This window comes from Gopherus evgoodei, chromosome 1 (assembly GCF_007399415.2).
Source record: "Gopherus evgoodei ecotype Sinaloan lineage chromosome 1, rGopEvg1_v1.p, whole genome shotgun sequence".
NCBI lineage: Eukaryota > Metazoa > Chordata > Testudines > Testudinidae > Gopherus > Gopherus evgoodei.
In genome coordinates, this window is record NC_044322.1 from 363,000,273 (window position 1) to 363,023,026 (window position 22,754).

At 42.8% G+C, this 22,754-nt stretch overlaps 1 protein-coding gene across 2 annotated transcripts in view; it reads left to right on the plus strand.

The window, feature by feature from the left end:
* UBE2H (ubiquitin conjugating enzyme E2 H) overlaps window positions 1–22,754 on the plus strand; it is an 80,657-nt gene that overhangs the window by 13,093 nt on the left and 44,810 nt on the right. For both annotated transcript variants that reach the window (XM_030580448.1, XM_030580523.1), the window contains exon 2: window positions 22,424–22,500. In XM_030580448.1, coding sequence (XP_030436308.1) covers window positions 22,424–22,500 — 77 coding nt within the window. The remainder of the gene's footprint in view (window positions 1–22,423; window positions 22,501–22,754) is intronic.

The following is a 22,754-nucleotide window of genomic DNA, read 5'->3' on the forward strand; positions in this document are numbered from 1 at the left end:
GGCGAGGGTTGTGGCCTGGCCCCCACCTCCAATCTGCCCCCCCCCGGACTCCTGCCCCATCCAACCCCTCTGGTCCCTGTCAGCACCCCCTGGGACCCTTGCCGCATCCACCCTCCCACTCCCTGTCTCCTGACTGCCGCCAGACCCTCACTGCCCCATCCAACCCCTCCTTTCATTCCTGACGGCCCCCCTGGGAGCCTTATCCAACCACCCCTTCTCCCCATCCCCTGACTGCCCCCGGAACCCTTGACCCTGACTGCCCCCTGTCGCCCCATCCAACTCCCTCCCCTGGGACCCCTGTCCCCATTCAACCCCCTGTTTCCCCCCCGCACTACCCTGACTGCTATCCACACCCTTGCCCCCTGACCACCATCCTGAACCCCTCTCCTGTCCAACCCCCCCTTGCTCCCTTACCGTGCTGCCTAGAGCACCAGTGGCTGTCAGCACTACAGCTGCACTGCCTGGCTGGAGCCAGGCCCCGCAGCTCAGAGCACCGGGTCAGGCTGTGCTCTGCAGCTGTGCTGCCCCAGTAGCTCACAGCCCCACCACCCAGAGCATTGCGCGCGGTGCTGGAGCAAGCTGAGGCTGAAGGGGAGTGGGGACAGCAAGGGAGGGGCCAGGGGCGAGCCTCCAGGGCCAGGAGCTCAGGGGCCAGGCAGTACACGCCCGTGGGCTGTAGTTTGCCCACCTCTGGTCTAGTAAGTGTTTCTCTGTAGAAGTGCTGATTTTTTACCAAGAATAATTCATTTGAAACTAAACTTTTGATAGTGGTACCATTCTTGGATTGCTTCATTCACAAAGCAGGCACATGGCTCAAAATAAGAATCAGATGCTTACATTTCTTATTACTAATTTTTTGTTGAACAGAATTGAGTTCAGTTTTTTAATCACTAAAAGGATGTCAGATTTCTGATTAAATCTGACTTTTTATAGAATGTTAAATTCATGTTTATGGCTTAGTTTTGCCAGCCATTATGATTTTTATTATGGTTACCACAATATTTAGTGGTTTACTTTTTTTCTTAAAACTGCAGCTCTTGAAGTCATGGGAGTATCTCAGATTTTATTTAAAAATAAATTTTGAGGGCCTGACTTGTGATTCTGTAGTGCTTGGAGTTGGCAGTATTGATGTCTTCATACCTAAATCATCTGATTATGAGTTTAGACATTTGCTGTGTTTGGTGGGGTAAGCAGCGAGAGACTTAACGGTAAATATTTAAGCCCTACTATACATAGAGTAAGTGCAATGCTCTGAGCATAAATTGAGAGCAGCAGCACCAGTAATGGCTGGAAAAATGCCCACAAACGAGGGTTGTGGTTAAATGTGGAACTGAAACGTGAGGGTGTATTTCTTAAAGTAATCACTTAAACTAGAAGGCCTATTACTAATTTGTTTAATTTTTCTCAACAGGTACATTGAGAATTTTTACACTTTTATTGACAAAATGTAAAATTGCAATGATTGATATCCTCTCCTATAACTAATGTTAGTGATCCTCACATTCAAAAAAGAGGAACCATATTTCCCCATTTAAAAACCTTGAACAAATAAATGCACACATCTCCTTTCAAGGAAATAAGATACTTTAACTAAATTTAAGCTTTCATGTTCAGTCTCCTAGATTTCAAGGCCAGAAGGAACAATTAAGTAATCTAGTTTGACCATCTTTCTCATTTAGCTCATGCTACTTTTTAGAGTGTAAAAGTGTGTTTTTAGGAGACAAATATTGATGACCTAACTCATGTCAAGATTGAAAACAGACCATTGTAGATTATAACAATAACCCAGTGTTACATAAAGGAGTCAATTTGTATTTAACATCTGGGCTGCTTTCTCAGATTTGTCCAGATCAGGTTTCGTAGAAAACAGATGAAGACTTGGGGCCAAATCCTGAATGTTGTAATTCAGCATAGTTCCTTTGACTTCATTGGAGCTATACTAGTTTATATTGCCTGAAAATCTGCCCCTTAAACTGCATTGTGTCAGTTCTTCAAATGTCAGTTGATCTGCATGGAAGGGAAAAAGTGTTTTTGTCAGTTTACCTGGGCACTTGGGTGGAAATCAAAGAGGAAAAATCACAGTTAAGCAAGACACATTGGATCTTATGAATATTCACTCATGCCACAATTTGAGACTGGGTTCTTTAGATGACTTCACAAGTAACATAATTAAATACAAAATTTATCAGTGTTCCTCTTGAGAACATCTTGAATATTTGTGGGGGGGCAGAATGAGAGTCTTTCTAGAAACTCACTTGAGGCCTTGGTCCTGTCACCTTTTCTTGTCAGCTGGGGTTACTCACTTGAGTAACAGTCATGTCTGAGGACAGTCTGGTTGGGTCAGACCTTTAAACAGTCCTTATTGGCATCTCTACATTATTACTCCCCAATAGTTAAAGATACAGATGGTAACTTTCCATAAACTGCTTAAACAAGACCTATGCCTTCACTGGAAGGTTGAAATTTCCTTTAATATATCTGAATGTCCTATATGTGCAAGGATCTTCCCAGTATAATTAGGGACTAGTCAGAGTTCTCAGGCTTTTGTACTTGTATTCAAAAACATTTTGTCAAAATATAAATATTCTAAGTGTCTTAGCAGTGGTTTCAGATTCTCCCATGTAACTCTACAGGCTTCCCAAGACATTGACTTCTCAGCTGTTACTACCAGAGGTACAGTTCATTAGTCCTGCAAAGTGTTTATTTTCTAAGTGTCCTACCTTGCATCCTCTAGAGTTCTGCATAAAGTTTGTGATCTGTAGAAGCCTCAGCATAATCACCAGTAGATAATATGTTCTGTTTCAAACTGCTGTGGTATCAATCACCTGCCGCCATGGTAATAATCGTTGAGAATCTGTTGTGGCCAGGCAGTTGCACATAAAATGATCACCAGTCCAGGGATTTGATGCCAGCATATTAAAGGTTTGTTGTCTTGCTGCTTGTAACATCTTGTAGAGATGATCTCCTCCAAGAAGGAAGGCAACAAGGTGGTGTGGTGCCAGAGCACAATCTGACCCAGGCAGTACAGTAATAGGGCTGCATATTTTGGCTGTTATGGCTTTGTAGCTTTTAGCCAACTTCCCACCAATACACACACTTTATTCTCCGTGGCACCTTACATGAACACCAAATTAAGTCTTCCTTATCCACAGGCTAGGTATTGGATGGAAATGATGATAGAGAAGTTTGCATTGCTGACTCAGAGGTGCTATCTAGGCATACGCTGGTCATCAGTGTCCATGCCCTCTTCAGTTCTTGCTACCGTCTGAGACTACTGACAGGTTCACCAGCTGGTATGGTAAATATGGAATATAGACACTCTGAATGAGATCCACCAATTTCTTCCACATTACTAACTGATAGTTCTGTGGATTAAGAGCTCACTTTTGATCTGGGCTAAAGTCAGATAGACAAGCTCAAGGTGTGAGGCTTCATATTCCAGTCCCTCAGCTCTCCAGTCCCCCATTTCTGATTTTTTTTTTTTTTTTTGGCCAAGGCTGGTCTAATATTTGCATGCGTAAGACGACAGCTTGCGTATGCATTGAACGCACTGAGATGTGAGAGCCTGCAAGTACTTCTTGATTTCCATATGGTGCAAGTATGTTGCATATTAACACACCCAGTAAAAGCACTAAAATAACATTTTATACAAGATGGGGGCGGGGGCTGAATGGTTCAGTGAATTAGTAATAATGACCTTTTCCACCTCTTTAATTACTGGCTTGAATCCAGCGCAGGTTAGTAGTGACTGAGAGGGGCCTGGTGTCTTATGAAATGAATTGATCTGTCCAGTTTCTAAACCACAGGATGTTTGTTGGCAATCTCTGCAGAGGCCAGAAAGAAAACCCCTGGCACCCTAGAGGTGACCGTTTTTGAAACCTGCTGATTATTTGTGGAAACATTTCTTTCTCACATCAGGGAAATTGGGGAAAACGATTATTTTCTTATTAATATGTGAAATCATTTTAAGAAGAAAAGGATTTCTGCATCCTTGCTTTCTAATTCTTTTTTCCCCTCACCTAGCTGCCATCCTGATGGCTTTAATGGAGAGGTATATAGGTAGGAAAGCTGAATGAAAGATTTCAGTAAATGCAAATATGCTTGTGGATCATGTGGCTTGGAATGTTTGATCAACTGTATTCCTTAACTATTTTATGATTAGAAGATTGAAACAACTTCAGATTGGGGGGATGCACTGGCTTAATAGCTACTTCCTGTTTAAACTTAGTTGAATGTTGGAGGGATCTTGTTTATTTGCAGCAGCACAATGGTTAAGTTTCTGTACTTGATTAGTAGATATTCTGTAATCAAAGGTTGTTAAAGGTGTCAGGTTTGTTTATAATTTTGATTTATTACTGAAGGCTGTGACAAATGCTTGTCTTTGAAATTGTTACCGATCTGTGTGAGGTCACCTGTAATTCATAGGATCTGCTGTAAGCTCAGCAGTAGGTCTCTTACTTTGATGCTGTCATGTAAATTTCAGTTTACCTCTGAAGATAGAGAAGTTCAAGCTCATTTATAGGAAGCCACTTACAATGAAAGCAATTGTGCTGTAGAGAATAGCGGTTCTCAGACTTGTACCATGATCCCCCTTCTGACAACAAAAATTACTACACAACTCAAGGAGGGGAGACTGAAACCTGAACCCCCCTCCACCCCAGGTGGTGGGGGGGGGGGCAAGGTCAAAACCCAAGGGCTTATACCCTGGGCAGGGGACGTGTAACCTTAGCCCTCCTTCCCCTTGGGCTTCAGCCCCGGGTAATGGCGCTTGGACTTTGGCTTCGGCCTTGGACCCAGCAAATCTAACACCAACCTTGGTGTCGTGACCCATTTTGGGGTCCCGACCCACAGTTTGAGAACCCTTGCTGTTGAAGATTTAAATTCCCTCTAATTAGATTCCAGAGCAATTACAATGGTGTCATTTGTCCCTTGTCTAGTATTGACCCAAAGATAAAATGTCAAGGAATACTCTTCCTATCATTGTTAATCAACTAATTGTAATTAAGCAGTATTTCTTTTCCTCATCCTCCGAAAGAGTTAGAGTACAAAGCTCAAACAGAGTACTTGGGGGTCCAAGTAATGAAATTCCTTTACGTTGACATTACAGTTGATAGCGCAGATTAGATTACCTTGATGTATGCAAAATTTAGTTACAAAGATAAGTTATTAAACTGAGGCTGTTCTTTTGATGTGTAGAACAGAAATGTAGCATATTGTTGCATTTCGGGAAACCTTAGGATGAACTCCTTCCCTCTGGCTATTGGAAATGTGTGGACATACATTTAAATTGTTAATTAATAAAAATCCCTAGAACTCTTATCTTCAGGCAAATTATATGCTTCTGACTAGGGGATTGGAAGGGAGGAGGAGGAGGAGGGAAAGTAAAGCCTGATCTGATATACCAGGAGCAAGGTCTGGTAGCTGAAGCACAGGATTGGGAGTTAAGAGGGCAGCCTGGCTTCTATCCTTTGGGCAAGTCACTTAAATCCTTTCTCCCTGTTTCCTCACCTTTGAAATGTGCACAGTGATTCTTCCTGCCTAATAGAGTTGAAGCTTAATTCATCAATATTTGTAAAGCACGTTATTTCCTCAGTTGGAAGGTATTGGAATAATAATAATGATAACTTGTCCAGCTACAGTGAACTCTTGAAACTTTCTCCATGACAGTCTCGAGACTGTCATCAATTTATCCCCCCTCAGTTCATTCACAAGGCCCAATGTGTGATGTCTTTCAAATGGAACAGCAGCAGACAACCAAATGAGGTTATGGGATTCCCTTTCAGAATGCTCAGTACTGCTTCACTAATGGTTGAAAATCATATTGAATGATGTGATACACTACATTTCTATGGCTTTCCTCATCCACTGCCCACGTGGCGGCGTGCTGCCTCCGTCATGCCAAGTTTAGTTTTTGAAGGGCGTATCTGCCTTGCTGTGAGATGTAGTCAGATCTCAAACTTAGTATCATTTGTGGAGGCTGTGTCAAGGCTGAAGGGAAAGCCGCAGTGTTTGTGCCATACACAGAACATCTTGCTAACTTTGTTCTGGATGCAGCTGTTGAATTATTGGCTTGTGGTGATCTGCTCGGCAAGTAAAATGCCATTGTCTGAATTAGAGGTTGAATACTCATTCTGGTGCTAGGACACACTACATACTGGAAAGAATTGGACAATGCTGTGAATGTTTAGATTTGACTAGGCATTGTTAATGATTTGTGAAATTTCTGCACTGGCATATTAACTTGTAAAAACAAAGTCCAAAATACTTCTTAGCTTTCTTCTTTGGTAACATTATTTTAATCTCTGAAGCTTGTCTTTCTGTTGCAGTAGTAAGCTAATGTAGGGACCATTGCTACTGAAGGAATCACACTTCTAGACTTTGAGACTGAGTCAGCGTTTGTTTAAAATCACTACCTCTTGAACACAGCAGTGGACCTTTTGTCATACTTAAACTTCTTTAAGAAAAGCCTTGTAGTATTCAACCCCTCTGGATTTGTTTTAATTTTATTTTCCCAAGAGGCTGGTTAGGTATTTTTTTTAACACTTGCCTTTAGCAGGTATCTTGATATTTAACTTTTTGCTACTGAATCTGTCAGCATGGATTGGATAAAAGATGAATAACTAATGGAAAAAATAGTCAAAGCACCAGACTGAGTTACTAAAACCTCATGGGAGAATAAACAAGTGAACTCTTTTCTTGCAGGTGGTTTGACTATTAGCTGAAAACATGGCATGGCTTTCTTGGGTACGTATTTAGCTCCGTGGATAGGAAATGATATGTAACTACCGTGTGTGACCCTGAAAACTTGCATGAATTAGTGTTTGCTCAGGAGTGATATGAAAAACGGAAGCCAGTCTGACTTTTGACCTAAGGTTTCAAACCAGATGTTGGTGTAACAAACCAGAAATGTGAATGAGAGAAGCGTCCTTATAAATGAAACCCTTAAATGCTGATGGGTGAGTTGACTGAGAAAATGAGGCAAGGGCAAAAATTCTTACCTTGTGAATCTTGTCTACAGCTAGCAGCAGCTGAGACTTCCCGTCTCAAAAGCTATTTAAGAATGTCTATTGGAAAGGTATTGAATATGTTTCAGTGGTGAGTATAGTTACTGTATAGAGTGATAGCAGACAAGAGCAGTTTGTTTGTAATAAGTGTCTGCATTTGCTTGGTTTTAAAAACTGAGATGTCTATCTGCAAAGGGTACCAAGCAAACGTATGTATAATTTTTTAAGCAAAATCAAAATACAGTAACTTGTTGGATTATAAAATCATATAGCTCTTCAGAACTCTTATCAGGTTTTGGGTTAAAGGTGACCAAACAGAAGAAAAATTGGGCTTGTGCCCTCTTGCATCTGTGATGTGTAAAGAAGGCCTGATTCCTGTTTACCCCCAAATCTGTTTTTCTCGTTATGTTTCTGTATTAGAAATTCATGTTGTCTACTGAGGAAGTCTCTGACTGGAGAGAGCTTACAATATTGTGATGTAAGGGGCTGTTAAGATGAGCAATTAAATGTGTTGGGGATGTTATTTGAAGTTTTGTGAAACACCTGTTTAGCTTTGATGCCAAATGACTGCTTTGAAGAAAGGACATCTTTGTTAAAGATTGGAAAACGCTAGTTGAGAATTGTGAGTTTCCAATAAACATTTGACATCCCAAGATGTCCTTCAGCAGTATCAAGGGAAAGACCATACTTTTAAGATAAAGAGCAAGCAGGAAAATCTCTTAAGCCTTTTAGGACTTCTTTATACATCATAAAGAAGCAAAAAAGAGTCTAAATTAATATCTAAAAATCTTTTTGCAAGACACAGTTAATATCAGGGGAGGGATGTAGTCCCCTCTTAAATCCTGAACATAAAGTTCATAAATGCTCTTAGTTACTGTGTAGTCGCTACATCAAATAGGCACTTTGCCAATTAACAAATTACTTTGTTAGTCAGCTGTGTAAGCCAAAGGTGTTGGCAGTGGGGAGAAGAGAGACAGACTTCCCCAAACCAGTGTTTGTTATAATTTTCCTCTTTATTACCAGTCAGTGAATCAGTTAAAATGGGGTGCAGTTTTGCTCAATTTTAAACAAAAAATTAACTGAGTATCATCTTAGAAATTCAAGGAGAAGCAGAAATGAATTTGCTTTGAGAGAATGTAGTTCAACCAAAGTAACTTGAAAGGAACTGAAATTAGCAGGTGCCTGGAATATGACCCACCCTGAAACTAACATCCATATTTCTTGTAGTGCGTCATGCATTACTTCAAATTTGGCATTAATGGCCACAATGGGAAAAGCTAATTTCAACCAGGCACTGACTTTTTTTCAACAGGTTACTTAAGGTCAGGGGAACTTTTTTAATCACTGGCTTAATTCTTTGTAATGCAACTTGTCTTCCGTCTCCTACAATCATGCTGTAGAAAAAAATCTAATGGGTTCTTAAAGATTTTTGTTAAAGTTGCTTCCGAGTGAGGCTGATAAACCAGGGTCTGGGCTTTGGCTGGCACATCCAGGAACTTTGAATCAAGCAGTGAAGCATTGTGTTGCAGCACAAACACATGCAGACCATATCCTATCCTCACACCAAGATGGACCAGGGACTCCATAAAGTCTGCTTGACAATAGCAAGGTCCCTTTCTGTTTTATATGGAAAGTGCACAGATACGGTTTTGCATTACTGCTCGTCATCGAGGTAGATTACATCTTACATAGAGCAGTAAGGCATTTAGCAGAACTTCCTTATCTCTCCCATGATGCACCACAAGAAGTCATGAAGAGGGCAGGTTGCGATGTGTCTTGGGAGATCATGTAACCAGAGAGCCTGTCTCATAGGGAAGAATGGGACTCTGAGGCACCTGGACTGTAACTCCCATGAGGCAACATAAGTGGATGCTATTTAATGCACACTGCCCTGAAATGCAATGTTTTGATTCGATTCAACAAACTGAACTATTTTATTCAGATTATCTCTACTTGAAACAAAGTATTTTTTCAACTTTCCTGACAAATTTTCAGTTTTCAGCCAAAATTGTTGACTTTGTCGAAATCCCAACACTTTCTATGGAGAAATATTAGTCAAAATGACTTTTTTGGGTAGGGTTTTCCACTGGGGGAAATTCCCATTGTTCCCTGACTTCTGGTCATAGTTCAACCGCTAGTTGTTTAGGGAAGTGCTGTGGATTAGTTGTGGACACAGATTATCCTTGCCCCCAAAGAGTTTACATTCCAAGAATTAATCTCAGCTCTTGTTCAGCTGTTGTCATAGTTGAGGTGGTTAGTCTTGATCACAATTCCTAAATGGTTGTGTAGGTTACTTAGGACAGATAGCACATTAATGGACTCTCATAGAATTTGAAAAACCTCTTGGCAGAAAGAGGCCACATTTTAAAACTGTATGCACCTTAGGCAGTCTAAAAATTGTTTCCAGTCTGCTCCTTAGAGAGATGCTTTTTTTCTAAAACAAAAAAAAACCACACACACCCCTGTCTGACCAAAAAACTAAACTGGTGACCCTTTTTGCAAACTTTGACTAAATTTCAAATTGGCAATGACCCATAACAATTTAAAAAATAGTCTCTGGTACCACATCTTCTCTTGGGTTGTCTGGCTACATTTTGCAGTTTTACAATCACACCTTCATCTCTCCTCTAATGTCTGTCTTCTGGGTTGGTGTGAGAAGGGCCTCATGAGCAGAGACAATGGCAAAAATAGAATTGAAAGATCATTTTTTTTTCCGTAGTCTTTCAGTTAGTTTCAGTTCAGTTATCTAAAACAGTAGGTCAAATTTTTTAGAAGTGTGAATTTTAAAGACTGTCACTTTATTGGAAAGATTGAAATGTGTAAAATCACTTTGGTAAAGATGTTGTGTTTAACTTGCTAAATGCTTTAACACTGCAAATTGAGTTTAATCATCCAGTTTGGAGACAGTTTATATGGCCCTTTAAACTCAGTTTACTGATGGGCTAGTCTGTAGTAATTTCAGATCCGCCTTCGGTTTCTTCTAGGTGTAAATTCTGTTTCCTTCAAATTAACTTTCAACATTATAAGTAACAAACTCAAGTACAGTGTGTGGTGTGACTTCATGGTTCTTGTGGCTGCCATGAGTTGGTCTGGCAATGCAATCTGGCTGAGGTGAAAGGACTAAGATGGCCTGTATGAACAGCATAGCAAAACTGTAGCTCTGGTATGTCCCATAATAGTTCAAATGTTTTTGCCTACTCCCAGAGCCATACCCAGTCCTGACCCCCCCTCCCAGAGCCAGAGTGCCATACCCTCTCCTGCACCCCAACACTCTTCCCCAGCCACCTCCTGCACCCAAACTCCCTCTCAGAGCCTGCACCCTCTCCTGCACCCCAACACTCTTCCCCAGCCACCTCCTGCACCCAAACTCCCTCCCAGAGCCTGCACCCTCTCCTGCACCCCAACACTCTGCCCTAGCTCGAAGCCCCCTCCTGCACCCAAACTCCTCTCAGAGCTTATCCCTCAACCTCCTGCCCCAGGCTCAGCCCAGAGCCCCCTCCCATACTGTAAACCCCTTGACCCCAGCCCAGAGCCCGCACCTGAATCGCTACCCTAGCCAGTAAAAGTGAGTGAGGGTGCGGGAGAGCGAGCAACAGAGAGAGGGGGGAATGGAGTGAGTGAGGCACAGCCTTGGGAGGAGGCGAGGTAGATCCTGGATTGCCCATAAATTCAAAAAGTGATCTTGGCCATAAAAAGATTGGAGACCACTGCTGTAATACAAATGGGTCAAATGAAAATCAGTTACGACTCTCAAACCAGCTTCTCAAAGAATGCCAGATAGGAGAGAGTTTGAGTAGAGAAGAGGTCCCTTCCTTTAGAAGATCCTGGCCACACCAACAGGGTCATGTTTGATACCTGTTAACTTCCATAGTGTAGTCATACTTATCTGTTTGGCTGTTAACCCTATGACAGGGGTTCTAGTTGCTCTGTGCTTCGCTCTCTTGGGATGATATTTCGCATTTTTAGGTTGTCATTGAAAAGATGTGTATGGAAGGATTATTCTATAGTTCAGAATGAGCTGTAGTCTCAATAAAACAATCCTTGCCTGATTTCCAAACTAATTCGGCTGAAGTTTGGCGTAGAAGTGCTCAACGCAGGGACCTTGTCCAATGGAAAGAGGAACAATTTATGATTAAACTTCACTCTTCACTCCTGATCTCGGTGATCCTCCTTTCTGGCTTGGCAATAGAATATAGGAATGTTTGCTAGACCTGTTGCTTTTCATATAGTATTTAATGGACATGCCCAGTTCTGTTCTGTTGTCTCCAAACCTCCCCCCCGCCACTTTAACCTTCCATGAAACAGATACTGTATGGAAGGAAATGTACATATGGAAATGAGTATCAGAGGGGTAGCCGTGTTAGTCTGGATCTGTAAAAGCAGCAAAGAATCCTGTGGCACCTTATAGACTAACAGATGTTTTGGAGCATGAGCTTTCGTGGGTGAATACCCACTTCATCAGATGCATCTGATGAAGTGGGTATTCACCCACGAAAGCTCATGCTCCAAAACGTCTGTTAGTCTATAAGGTGCCACAGGATTCTTTGCTGCTTATATGGAAATGATTCTCCCTTGAAACTGAAACACAATTCTTCATATAAATGTCACTTCTCCTTTCATAGCTGATTCCTTGGGGGGAGGGATAGCTCAATGGTTTGAGCATTGGCCTGCTAAACCCAGGGTTGTGAGTTCAGTCCTTGAGGAGGCCACGTAGGGATCTGGGGAGAAATCAGTACTTGGTCCTGCTAGTGAAGGCCAGGGGGCTGGATTCAATGACCTTTCAGGGTCCCTTCCCGTTCTGTGAGATAGGTATATCTCTTGTTAAAGTAGATATGAGTTGGGTCATCGATTGTTATACTTTTTAAAAATCTGTCCTTGTTCAAACAGGAATTTTGGGGAAATTGTATGTCCTGTGTTATATAGGAGGTCAGACTTCACTAGAAGATCACAGTGGTCCCTTGTGGTCTTGGAATCTGTGAATGTAAGCGGTATGTGAATCTTTTTAGAGTGAACTGTTGATTAAGGTTTCTAACAGGAGAATGTGTAGATGCTTAAACAAAAAACTACTTTAGATTACTACGTATTAGAGCTGCAGTATCCACTGACTGGCATTTGGCTTTCCCTGCTCCAGGAGATCATGATACAATCCACAGAGTTGAAGAAAATAACTAGATAGTGATAAACCCTGCTATAATAGTTATCTTGCTTTTAGGATGAAGCCATCCCTAAATATGGAGTCGGAAGGAACTTTCGTTGCGTCATGTTGGCAGGAGCTATGTGTGGTAGGAATTGGGGTCTTTTCCTTTTAGCATTGAGCAGGGATCAAATGGGCATATTGTACACACTTCTGCCATTGCAGTGGGAGGTGGCCGCTGATGGATTGCAGTCCTTACTGTCTTGTATTTGTTTCTACCTTAAGTTACTATGAGTTTCTGATTTAAGTTTAAATCCTATTTACTAGTATATCTGCCAAAATGAAGTTGGAAGTCTGCTAGTATACCAACCCCCCTCCCCCCAAACAAAACAAAACTCGTTGTTGGTACATCAAGTCTCCTTAGCAATGTTCTGGAAGATCCTTCCACCACTTCTGTCAATTGGTACAGAACAGATGACTAAGTGGGGTAGGTCAGGAGTTGTGCTAGTTAGGGCTCAGAGTACTTGGCAAATATATGGCATATTTGTAGTGTCAGAAAGTTCTTCGATTTAGTTTCAAGAAACAATGCTGAAAACTGGAGGCTGAGAGTCATTAGATGCAGGGAAAAACCTGTCAGTCTTAATTTTTAGCCTAGATTTTGGGGAATTTGTCTAGAATGGAAATTTAAAGATGACTTGCAAAGGAAACGTGTTGTCCCTTGCTGCTATGTGAAATGGTAAAGCATAAGGAAAAAAAACTTTACAGTTAGAAGCTCAAATTCTGATCTGGTTTGTTTTTTGTTTTGGGTTTTTTTCTGGAGCACTAGTAGAGTTTTAATATCACAAGCATAAAGGAAGTGAAACATGATTGATTAAAGGAAAAATATTTTAGTAAGAGGGTAAGATTTAATATTCTTGATATTTAGGGTTTAAAAACAAACTTTTTTAGACAAAACCTTTTGGCATGTATCCCTCGGAGCAAAACTCAACTGGTTTTTTCTTTGTAGGTCACTTCAAAAAAAGTGAGAACAGTAATTATGTTGCAAAATTTTGTGTGCATACTCCTAATGGCATCAAGAGAGGTGTGAATTCCTGTTTTACTGAGATGAGTACTGGTTCCTGCAGCAGAAACAGTGAGTGTGACTGGCTTTTCATGAGGTACCTGGCATAAGAACATAAGAATGGCCATACTGGGTCAGACCAAAGGTCCATCTAGCCCAGTATCCTGTCTACCGACAGTGGCCAATGCCTGGTGCCCCAGAGGGAGTGAACCTGACAGGTAATGATCAAGTGATCTCTCTCCTGTCCTCCATCACCACCTCTCTGACAGACAGAGGCTAGGGACACCATTCCTTACCCATCCTGGATAAGAGCCATTAATGGACTTAACCTCCATGATTTTATCCAGTTCTCTTTTAAATGCTCTTATAGTCCTAGCCTTCACAACCTCCTCAGGCAAGGAGTTCCACAAGTTGACTGTGCACTGTGTGAGAACTTCCTTTTATTTGTTTTAAACCTGCTGCCCATTATTTTCATTTGGTAGCCCCTAGTTCTTGTATTATGGAAATAAGTAAATAACTTTTCCTTATCCACTTTCTCCACACCACTCATGATTTTATATACCTCTATCAATATCCCCCCTTAGTCTCCTCTTTTCCAAGCTGAAAAGTCCTAGCCTCTTTAATCTCTCCTCATATGGGACCCGTTCCAAACCCCTAATCATTTTAGTTGCCCTTCTTTGAACCTTTTCTAGTGCCAGTATATCTTTTTTGAGATGAGACCACATTTGTATGCAGTATTCAAGCTGTGGGCGTACCACCGATTTATGTGAGAGCAAGAATATATTCTCCGTCTTATTCTCTATCACCTTTTTAATGATTCCTAACATCCTGTTTGCTTTTTTGACTGCCTCTGCACACTGCATGGACGTCTTCAGAGAATTATCCACAATGACTCCAAGATCTTTTTCCTGATTCGTTGTAGCTAAATTAGCCGCCATCATATTGTATGTACAGTTGGGGTTATTTTTTCCAATGTGCATTACTTTACATTTATCCACATTAAATTTCATTTGCCATTTTGTTGCCCAATCACTTAGTTTTTTGAGATCTTTTTGAAGTTCTTCAGTCTGCTTTGGTCTTAACTATCTTGAGCAGTTTAGTATCATCTGCAAACTTTGCCACCTCACTTTTTACCCCTTTCTTCAGATCACTTATGAATAAGTTGAATAGGATTGATCTGAGGTCTGACCCTTGGAGAACACCACTAATTACCCCTCTCCATTCTGAGAATTTACCATTAATTCCTACCCTTTGTTCCCTGTCTTTTAACCAGTTCTCAATCCATGAAAGGACCTTCCCTTTTATCCCATGACAACTTAATTTAAGAAAGAGCCTTTGGTGAGGGACCTTGTCAAAGGCTTTCTGGAAATCTAAGTATACTGTGTCCACTGGATCCCCCTTGTCCACATGTTTGTTGAAATGTCCTCCTGCTTAACATTGTTTCGAAGATACGTCACTGCTCCATTAGGGAACATACTTGTTTAAAGTTGTGCAGTGCTCCCTTATACCGTCGTTTGGCTGACTTTACAAGGGAGCATTGCACAAGTTCCTCTTCTCCACCTCCTCCCCCTTCCTTCCTCCTTCCCGCCTCAGTGCTTCCCCTGCTGCCAAACAGCTGTTTGGCGGCACTTAGAACTTTCTGGGAGGGAGGTAGGAAGGGAGCGAGCAGGGAAGTTGCCCCCTCCCCCTCCGGCAGGCAGGGCCACCCGGAACTTACGGGCTGCAGGGCCCTGGTCTGCAGCTCTAAAGCCCCTTATGGAATGCGGCCCTGTGAGCACAGGCCAGAGGACTCAGGAGGAGCAGGGGCAGCCACTCAGCCAGCGACCGGAGAGAAACGGCGCTTTCCCCTTCAAAACCAGCTGGAGAGAAGCAGCGCTTTGAAGGAGAAAGCGCTGCTTCTCTCAGGCTGCTGGCCGCATGGCTGTCCCTGCTCCTTCTCAGTCCTCTGGCCCGTGCTTGCAGGGCCGCATTCCGAAAGGGGCTTTTGAGCTGCAGGCTAGGGCCCCGAGGCCCCCTTAGCCCAGGGCCCCGCAGCCCTTCAAGTCCCTGTGTTCCGGGTGGCCTTGCCTGGCGGGAGGGGGTGGGGTGCAGCTCCCAGAATCAAGGCCATGGGGGTGGTGCCGTGCTGCGCAGAGCCACCTGCACATCCCCTGCACCAAACAGGAGCTGCCCTAGGTAAGTGCTCTGCATCTCCTGCCTGCCCCAGCCCTGAGCTCCTCCTGCACCCCCGCCCTGAGCACCTTCCTGCATCCTAACTCCCTCACAGACCTTAGACCCCACCCTGAGTGCCCTTCCACACCCTAACTCCTTCCCAGGCCCTGCACCCCCAGCCCTGAGCCCCATGGGTAAGCCAGGGGCACCTTCCCCCCACAGTACAGTATTGTATATAATGCCTTTTGTCTGCCCCGCCCAAATTTCCTTGGAACCTAACCCCCCGCATTTACATTAAATCTTACGGGAAAATTGGATTAATTTAACATAGTTTCACTTAAAGTTGCATTTTTCAGGAGCATAACTACAATGTTAAGTGAGGAATTACTGTATAAGAAATGGAGGGGGGGAGTGATCATTGAAGTTCCAATAGTAATGAGGTGGACTGCCAGGAAGAGACTGGAACCCCAAAACTGAATTCAGACTTTTGCCAATTTTGAGATGTTTCAGCATTCTGAATATATTGCCTCTTCAGGGTAGGAACTGTCTTTGGCTGTTTGTACAGCACACTATCACACATGTATCTGTCTGTGTGTGTGTGTGTGTGTCTCTCTCTCTCTAAATAAAAAAACAAAAACAAAAAAGTCAGTTGGCCCTGGCACTTATGGCATGCTCTGACTCACTGTACAGGAGTTTGGAACCAGTTGCAACAAAAATCCCCTCCCTGTTCCCCTCTTCAGCAATCTCTTCATAGCTGATATTTCTAAATGAGGTTTGTTTTCCAGATTGTCAATTAAAATTTTTCAACGCTTCAAATTGTTAAAATTCTCAAGTGTCTGAGATGAGGCTAATTATCTTTAGAACTTAGTCTCCTCTCTCCTCTTTTCAGTCTTGAACTAAAACTTTTGAGCCTCTTATCCATTACAAACAGAAACCTGAACTGCATCTAGGCTTTTGGTACTCTCTCTTTGACTTTTTACTAACCGAATGTGACATAAAGTCAAATTCTCATCTCTAGATAAGACACCGAAACCAGCAAGGGCAAAAAGATCTTTGAGGCTAATGGAAACAAAATGAAAACTGTTCAAGAGACCTGGGTTTATTTTTAAGCCTTGTAGGATGTCTAATGTGTTACAAGTTAGGTACTTAGTGAAATAGGAGACTCATGACACTTCCTTTGCAGATCCCCATTGTAGGAATTGTGTCCCTTGCTATGCAAGCCAAGAAAGCATTTCAAAGTAGTATAACCCTTAGTCAGTATTCTGGAACAAAGAATGTAAAAGGCCTCTGTCCTCTAATAATTTATTTCTCTTTCTGGTGCTCTGAGTCCTCTTCCTGGGTCTGACTGTTGTTAAGATTTGTCAGGCTTTAGCTATATAGAGATTCAGTGTTGATTCTTTGTAGTTCTAGGAGAACTTGTCTGTTCGGATGGATATGGAGCCAGAAATTAGGTCTAAGTTGGTGGTTTTGCCCCATAAACTGTCCACTTTCAGACAAGAGTCCTCCATGGTCAATGGTGTGGAGAATATGAGTAAGAAAGTGTTGTTTATCCTTCACATAACACAACCACCAGGGGTCACCCAATGAAATTAATAGGCAGCAGGTTTAAAACAAACAAAAGGAAGTACTTCTTCACACAATGCACAGCCAACCTGTGGAACTCATTGCGAGGGGATTTTGTATAAGTCAAAACTATAATGAGGCTCAGAAAAGAATGAGACTCGTTCATGGAGGATAGGTCCGTCAATGGCTATTAGCCAAGATGATCAGGGACACAACCCCATGCTGTGGGTCTCCATAGACTGACTGTCAGAAGCTGGGAGTGGACGACAGGTTGGATCACTCAGTAATTGCCTGTTCTGTTTGTTCCCTCTGAACCACCTGGGATTGGCCACTGTGAGAGAAGGTAGGATGCTGGGCTATAGAGACCAGTGGTCTGACACAGCATGACTATTTTTATGTTCTTATGTGCTTGAAAAATTTGGGTGAGAGGCACTCAACAAGGCTGCTTTCTGTGCAGATTTTATACCCAGTGTCTGATGAAAATGAGTTGGACTCAAGGTCTGTTTACAGAGTAAGCCTTGAGTATTCCTGGACACATGCAGCTCTCCAGAGAGTTTTCACAGGTTTGATTCAAAGTATATGGCATCACAAGACTTAGAAATCCTTGAATTAATATCTTAGATTCTTCACTGACACATATGAGGACAGATTTGCCTTGAGATGGATCCAAAGTCATAGGATCCTATTTCTGTAGGTTGAGCTGGTCAGTCTTCAAGAGGCTCAAAACATTCCTTCAGTGCTTCTGAAAATGAGGCAGCATAGGCAGGCATGCTGAGTATCCAGCAGCAGGAACTATTGCCCATGAGGCTGGCTCTTGGGCCAGCGGGTTGGTTCTGATTGTGCCTTGGCACAGGTAGACTCCTTGGGATCCTACAGGCCCCAAAAGTAGCAGGATGTTCTTGAATCTGAGGCAGCCATTCACTTGTTGGAGCCTTTGGAACTGTCTTCTCATTTAAAATTTGGTTTTAAGGCCATGGAAAGATGTCTGAAAGCAAATACACCTCTACCTCGATCTAACGCTGTCCTTGGGAACCAAAATCTTACCATGTTATAGGTGAAATTGTGTTATATTGAACTTGCTTTGATCCACAGGAGTGCGCAGCCCGGCCCTCCCCCGGGTGCACTGCTTTACCCGTTATATCCAAATTCATGTTATATCAGGTGGTGGTCTATCGAGGTAGCGGTGTAATTAGGTCAGAGTCTGAATTCTTCACTCCTCAGATCCGGTATTTTAGCTATGGCTGAATTTTCTCTGGAACGATCACCCCTTAGGGGGACAGTCCTGTCTGGTACAGTACCGTCTGGTCCTTCTCAACATGATTTATGTTTTTGTTCTTCATCTGAATAGATTTCTCCCTAGTGATTCTATACCTGAGGCGATTTTGGCTTATGGCTCCACCTTGACAGCGTAGTAAGATCTTTTTTGAAGCAAGAGGCCCTAGTGAGGTCTATCCAGATTGGTAGGGACCACTTCCTGTCTCTTGTAGTCCTCTCCAGGTCGATGTGTACAAAGGGATGACTTTTGAGACTCTTTAAGGATGGGAAAAAACAAGCGAGACAGTTATTGGAGGTCCTCAGTCTTCATTGGTGATTGTTCTTGACCTCTCTTTCCCTAGGTGATGACAGGGCTTGTCAAGATCTGATAGGCAAAATGGTCAAAATCTTTGGCATCTATGTAGCTTATGTTTAAAATGAAATCGAAAACCCATATAATTAGAGTTGAGGGAAAGGCAGAAGTTTATATACTTCGAGTAACAGACTCCTGGAGCCATGCTGAAATGTGGAGTCACTTTGTGTCTGTCCCATGTGTGCATCCTAAAAGCCCGATTACTACAAAATTTCTTGTCTTATGTGTGATACTTCCAATGAGAATGTCTTAATGCTAAAAATTCATCTTATTACTTTCCACTAGATTTCAAATGTTCATTTAGTCACATTTGTTGCAGTTTTGTATAAACTGTATAAAATTATGCATAAAAACAAAGAACATAACGGGTCTGTTGCCTGAATTCTGTTCAGCTGTCTTTGTTTTTTGGAGATGGGAGTTTTATCTATAAGGACACTTGGCAAGCAGGTACAGTAATTAGGCATTGCACCATACAACTCATTTTGCTTACTAATAGCTTGTGAGCATCACAACTATTGCATACCTGTGTTCAAACAGGCTTAAATTTATGGTCAGTGTGGACTTGCAAAGTGTACAAGTTTGTGTACAACAGATGTTTCAAAAGTTTGGTTCCTTAAGTCAGACTCATGGGACATTTAAATGATGTTTGATTAGTCTTAACTAGATCCACTTGTATGTAAATGGACTCGCACAGTTGAAAAAATGTTAATATGTTCTTTTAATATGAACATTTTACTCTTCTGCTTCACTCTGACAGATTCATGGAAAGGCCCAAACTTCCACACCTGTAGTTCATGTTTATGCTGTGGGAGCCCTTCTTGCCCTGTGAAACTTAACCTCAGTGTGTCAGTGCTGAGCAGCAGCAGCCATTTTTCTGGAAGGTGGTGGAGGAATCTCTCTCCCTGTACACACACAGACGCAAAATAAAAATAAGCTAACAGTTGTCCCTTAATATGAATTCCCGTTAGCTTGCTGTCAGAACTTTGCATGCTAACCTTTCTGAGCTGGTGAGACAGCAATATTAGCTACCCAAAGTGAGAATCTTCCTGTTACTTTATCGCAGGACCTATTACAGGATTTGCCCTGTGTTGGTTACCACTCTGACTTTTCAGGTGCCATCTGAAAACAATGTTTCTCTCCTCCTTAACAATCCTTTTAAGATTTTGACTTAACACTTCCGATTACAAGATCAACTCATAATGAAAACTTTTTTATGCTGAGGGTGACTATTCTGAAGTAAATAGACCAGGGGTCTCAAACTCAATTTACCTTAGGGTCAGTGCCAGTCCTCAAATCCTCCCAGTGGGCCAATAATGTCACTCGTGATGCCCAGAACCTGCCCCCCAAAACTCCACCCCCCCCAAATTCCACCCACCACATGCCTACAGCTCTGGGATGGAGTTTGGGTGGGGGAGGAGGTCTGGGGTGCAGGCCCTGGGATGGGGGTGCAGGAGGGGGGAGTGGGGTTGGGATTGCAGACTAGGAGGGGGAGGGATGCAGGCTCTGGGATGGAGTTCGGGTGCTAGGTGCAGGCTGGAATGGGGTGTGGGTGCAGGAGGAGGGGTTGGGGTTGCAGGCTCTGGAAGGGAGTTTGGGTTTGGAGGGGGTGTGTGGGAAGGGGAGGGGGCAGGCTCTAGGAGTGTGTGTAGGAAGGAGGAGGAGGTGCAGGCTCTGGGAGGGGTTGGGTGTGGCACTTACCTGGGGCTCCAAGGCGGGGTGGGCTGGGGGGGCCTTCGTGCACTGCTGCCCCCAGGTACCGCCCCTGCAGCTTCCATTGGCTGCGGGGGCGCTCAGGGTGGGGACAGTGTGCAGAGGCACAGCCCCGCCCCAAGGCCACAGGGAGGGGCTGGCAGCCATGTGGAGGAAGCATGCAGGAAGCTGCTCAGCTCCGTTGCACTGCCAGTGGTGGGCAGGGCCCTGGGCCATTTTAAATTGTCCGGGGGACAAGGGGTGGGGGGGAGAGTCCCCGGGGATGGCAGGCGAGGCCAAGGGAGAGACTCGGTCCCAAAATTGCTGGAGCGCCACGGGCCACATTGGGGAGGTTCTTGGGCTGGGACTTTGAGACCCCTGAAATAGACTTCAGAGAGTGTGGTCTGGTGGGTAGAGCAGTGAGCTGGGAGCCTGGGAAGTCTCTAATTCTAGTTCTAACTCTCTCTCGCAGTACCTGTTAATAGGTTTTCTAACTTGATTTAAACCAATCAATCAAATGGGTTTACTTATGTCACCGATATGAATGGAGGATTGTTTGCACAGGGCCTTGAGATGAAAAGTTGCCAGCATAAATATTTATATTTTAACATACTGTTGAATAGAAAAGCTTCCTGTGTATTGTGGGTGCTGGGAGCTCTTGGAGGACAGCCTGAAGCATCTCGCTTATAAAAATGGAAATTCTCTGCATGTCGTGCATTCCTTTTAGTCTGAAGGAATGTTTTGACCCTTATAGTGCTCAGCTCCTTTCATCAGAAGCTTTCAAAGTGATTTGCAATGAAGGTTCCCCATTTGTAAAATAGGGGCGATACTTAAGGTACATAAGTAGTTAACTGAAGTTCATATGGGAGTAGAAGCTGGATTCCCTGAATGTTAATTCTCCTAATGCCTCCCTCAGAACTCGCGTATTAAAATTATTATTATTATTATTATTATTATTATTAAAAGCAATTGCTGTTGGGTCATATTCACAATCGATTAACACTGCTTTATATTGGAATATTTCAGCAGACTAGGAGACTGAAACATCACTGTTAATTGTTTTAACTTGTTACTGAATCCAAAGCTTTTTGCCTTTCAGTGCTGTATTCCCTTCTCCACAAAACTGGCTGCTTTGATTTTTTGTAAGTTAATATAACTTAATGTTTAAAAAAAATTCTCTTCTAGTGTTCTACCAGCACATCATCATCAGCCCCTCTGCCATCTCTCTAGAGACCGCTTGTGTTTTTTGGCATTGCACATCAAATTAACTTTAGATTGCCATAATTTGCATTCTTTCAGTGGGAGGGCATCTGACAGCACTAGGCAGCCAAGTAGAAGTGAATGCACCAGGGCTTGCCATTGTCATAGAGGAGATATGCGGAAAAACTCTGCTTAAAAGTATAAACAGTTAATGCCAACTTAGAAACTAAAATGTGATTGGCAAGAAAAGTTGCACTCTTCCTGTTTAGCGGATGTTGCCCCAATGCATTTGAGTAGGGAAGAGGGTTGTCTTTAAACCATGGCCTTGCCTCATTGAAGATGGTGCTCCTATGGTTCAGACTTCAGTGTGGGCAAGTGCAATCAAGGTTTCATCCTTTCATATCTGAGCTACCATTGTTTCTAAATTTTTTATTCCCCTGCTCAGCTGCATACCAGTCACTAAGGTGATGCTGACAAAGAGTTCAGTTTTTAATGAAAGCATAGATTCTGCAGAAACAGATTGCCACGGTCCCTCTCCTCCCCACCTCATCAGAGAGCGCTTACTGGAGTTTTCAAGTTCTGGACACTGTTATTCCCCCAGTGTTAGAGAAAAGTATGAGAAGATTACTTTGTTCTACTTAACATGGGGGTGGAGGCAGGGAACTCCCTCGAACACTTATGGAACTAATGTCCATTAATAATTGGAATATTCAAATATGTTTCAAGGCTTTTAAATTTCATGTCTTTAAGGATCAGTGGTTCTCAACCTAGTTATCATTGTGGGTCGCATCCCATAGTACCTGTGTGGCCCTGAGAATGTTACATGGGCCACAGCTGTTTGCTGATTCGGCTGTGAGTTGAGAATCACTGGTAAAGATATTCTGAATATTAAGTTTTAGACTGTTCAGTGTGCCATGTTTCCAGTAAGGGTCATGACTATTTGAGTTAATATGTTGTCATCTAGACTTAACGTTTTCCTTTACTTAATACATCAGTATTGAGAGCAAACATGAAGTCACAATCCTAGGAGGACTCAATGAATTTGTAGTGAAGTTTTATGGACCACAAGGAAGTAAGTATATGTCCTGTGCCGTTATGATGCCTGGAAACTGGAGTGTGGAGCAAGAGGTCAAAGGATGTCATTGCACTTAAGTTGCATCTTGACCACAACCTGTCCGATTTCTCCCAGCTGACAATAGGGGAAGATGGAGATGAGAGCTGAATTTCAAACCTTAATATTGGGTGAAAATCATCCTCTCTCATAGCTGAATGGCAGGTTGGTAGTTTTGACTGCTGTGCAAAGCCACAGTATTACCTTAAAATAGA